This window comes from Geospiza fortis, unplaced genomic scaffold, assembly GCF_000277835.1.
Source record: "Geospiza fortis unplaced genomic scaffold, GeoFor_1.0 scaffold1, whole genome shotgun sequence".
Lineage (NCBI taxonomy): Eukaryota > Metazoa > Chordata > Aves > Passeriformes > Thraupidae > Geospiza > Geospiza fortis.
Genome location: NW_005054320.1, coordinates 7,911,844 through 7,914,656, shown reverse-complemented (window position 1 = coordinate 7,914,656; position 2,813 = coordinate 7,911,844). Strand labels below are relative to the sequence as shown.

General features: G+C 55.0%; 1 protein-coding gene across 1 annotated transcript in view; it reads left to right on the top strand.

Annotated features, from left to right (window-relative positions):
• The first annotated feature begins 240 nt into the window (after positions 1 to 240).
• The window catches only part of ACRBP (acrosin binding protein), an 11,438-nt gene continuing 8,865 nt past the window's right edge, over positions 241 to 2,813 (top strand). The window contains exons 1-2 of the mRNA XM_031056717.1: positions 241 to 293; positions 1,075 to 1,235. Coding sequence (XP_030912577.1) covers positions 241 to 293; positions 1,075 to 1,235 — 214 coding nt within the window. The remainder of the gene's footprint in view (positions 294 to 1,074; positions 1,236 to 2,813) is intronic.

The following is a 2,813-nucleotide window of genomic DNA, read 5'->3' as shown; positions in this document are numbered from 1 at the left end:
CTCCTCCCCGTCCCCACGAGCCCGGCGTGTCCCCTCCCTGAGAGTGGCCGCGTCCCCCGAGCCCGGCTGCGCCCGCCGCCCCTCCCCAGCCCCAGCGCTCTCCGGTGGCCGGTTCCGATTGCGGCGCCGCGGCCCGGGAATGGTTCCACCGTTGCCAAGGGCAGAACCCGAGCGCTCGGACCCCCCGCCCCTGCCCTGCGCGGTGCGTGAGTGACTCCCGCCTGGCCGCCGAGCAGCTCCATGATGCTGAAGCGTGTGGCACACACCAAGTGGCTCCTCTTGCTGCTGAGTAAGTGACCGCCCTTGCCGGGCCACCTGCGAGGCCGCGGCTGGAGCCCCCGTTCTGCTGCTGCCCCACAGGACCGCCCCACCCGGCCCCCGGGCCATGCCCGCCCCAGCTCCGCCCGCTCTGGAGGCTCTTCCAGGGCACTGCGCTGGGGGACAGAGCATGGAGCGGGGGCAGCAGGAGAGGGGGCCCGGCCGGAGGCAAAGAGGGGAGGGAGGAGATGGAGGGATGTCCCCCTGCACAGGGATGTGCCCGTAGCATGGTGCTACAGGGGGCAGGGGAGCCACCACCGCTGTGGGTGCCTCTGCCGGCTGGGGCTTTTCAGGGGAAAAATAAAAAAGCACATCAACACCCCCCCCCGCAAAAAACAAAACAAAAAAACCCACAAAAGAACAAACAAACAAAAAACCAAAACCACAACAACAACAAAAACCCAAAAAAAAAAAGAAAAAAAAACCAAAAAAAAAACCAAAAAAAAACCCAAACATACACATACACATATAAAGGAAACAACAAAACCAAAACAAAACCACTTCCTTCCCCCCCCATCCAAACCAAGCTCATAATAAAAATCCAACTTTTAAAGTCTTTTGGGGTTTTTCCTTCCTTTTTATTCTTTTTTCCCCCCTTTTCCCTGGGAGTCTTGGTTACCCCAGCACCCCGCAGGCAGGGCTGATGGAGGCAGACTTCAGGCCAGCATCTGCAGCGCTTGTCCCAGCACTCTGTGCCAGCGGGTTCCCTACTTGATTCTCACACCCTGACAGAAGGTTTCTTTACTGTTTTTTCAGGGGCAGCCCGCTGTCGGACCGGGAGTACGAGCAGTTCTTCGCCAGGATGCACCCGCCCTGGCAGGCCAACATGTTCTGCCTGCTGCGGCAGGCGTACGGCTGCCTGAGCCCCAGCATCCTGCGCATGGACCAGGCCGAGAACCACGGAGAAATCCCCAAAGGTAAGGGCACCGCCCGCCCCGGCAGCACACGCACCCAGCTGGAGCAGCCTGGATGTTCCTCTGCCCCGAAATGCCACAAGGCTCTGGGAATGGGATGGGATGGGCTCTGTGGCCCAAAGAGCAGCTTGGAGCAGACATTGGCAGAACCAGAGCACACCTGGTTTTGGGGCCTCTCTGAGCATCCCTTTCACTGCTGCACCACTTTCCTGCAGAAAAAAAACACCTTTTCCCAAAGGCCAGCCCTAACCTCCTAGGCAGGAATTTTCATGGTTTTTCCCCCCTTCCATGTGTTGTCTGGCACCACCAAAGAGGGTTTGTCCTCTCCTAGGTTTCCTTCAAGCCCTTGTGGGCTGCTGTGAGTGCTCCTCTTCACCCAGCTGAGCAAGCACGGCTGTCCCAGCCTCTCTTTACAGGTCATACAAAGCCAAAGGAGCCACAGGCACTTGGGTGGCCCTTCCTCTCTGCCCATCTCTGTTGGTGGGGTGGCAGGAGGAGAAAGTGGCCACAGTTTTCTCAAGCTCAGTGTAGCTCCTCATCTCCTACCAGCTCCTCCCAACTTCATCAGAGGGTTAATGCAGAATCTTGGCTCTCGTAGGTCTTTAAGAAAACTTGAGATGATAAGCTGCCTTTTTAAGTGTTTAACATTTCAGGAGCCAAGAAACATCCCAGTTCAGAAAGCACCATAGCAACAGCACCCTTCAGATCTCTGCAGTCATATTTTCCCTGCACCCCTGCATCAGAGAATTTAAGTGGTATAATTATATCTGTGCAGCTGAAAAACTTGGGACTACTTCTGTTGTATTTTTCTTCAGAGGAAAAAAAAATAGGAGCAATTTTCTCATAAAAAATATGTCTTTATATTTAGATGTGAACGTCAATGAGCTGAATGATCAGCCAACTGTGCTTATTTGGACTGCAGCTTGAGGGCAACTATTTCTTGCTGGTTTCTGCAGCTGTGTTGGGGGAATGAGTCCCATCCCACACTACCAGACCCAGGGATGGGTCCTGTGCTCCTCACTCACTTTTAGGCACCTGCAATCCACTGTGCCCTGGTGCTTTGTGCACCCAGGCTCTCTCCCTGGTTCCTCTCCTCGTGGTGCCCAATTCCCCAGCACTGCTCTTTGTCATGTCCAGCCACACTCCCAGTGCTGCTGCCTTCAGAGACTCAGTTCTCAAGAACAGAAGCATCTGGAAATGCCAGAAGATGGGACAGTTTTGCAGATTGCCCTCTTTACCTTCTTTTCTCCCGTCCCTCATCCTAGCACACCTATCCAGCAGAATTTATTCTCCTTTGTGTTACCTTTTCTTTGCCAGTTTGGGGGCTATTTTGGCACATTTCAGCCAGGCTGAGAGGTGGAACAGATGTGGCAGAGTGTGTGCCCTCTCGTGTTCAGCCTCTGCTGTCCTCACAGGGCTGTGGCAGTGCTGTCTACATCCAGATATCCATGAGCGCTGGCTGTGCCCATTCAGGTGTGCTGCTGAGGGAGGCAGTCACCTTGTGCTTTAAACAAGCTGGAGTGCTCCCTACAATACCCTGTGCTTAAACAAGGCATGGGGTGGCGTTCTGGAGTTTTCCCT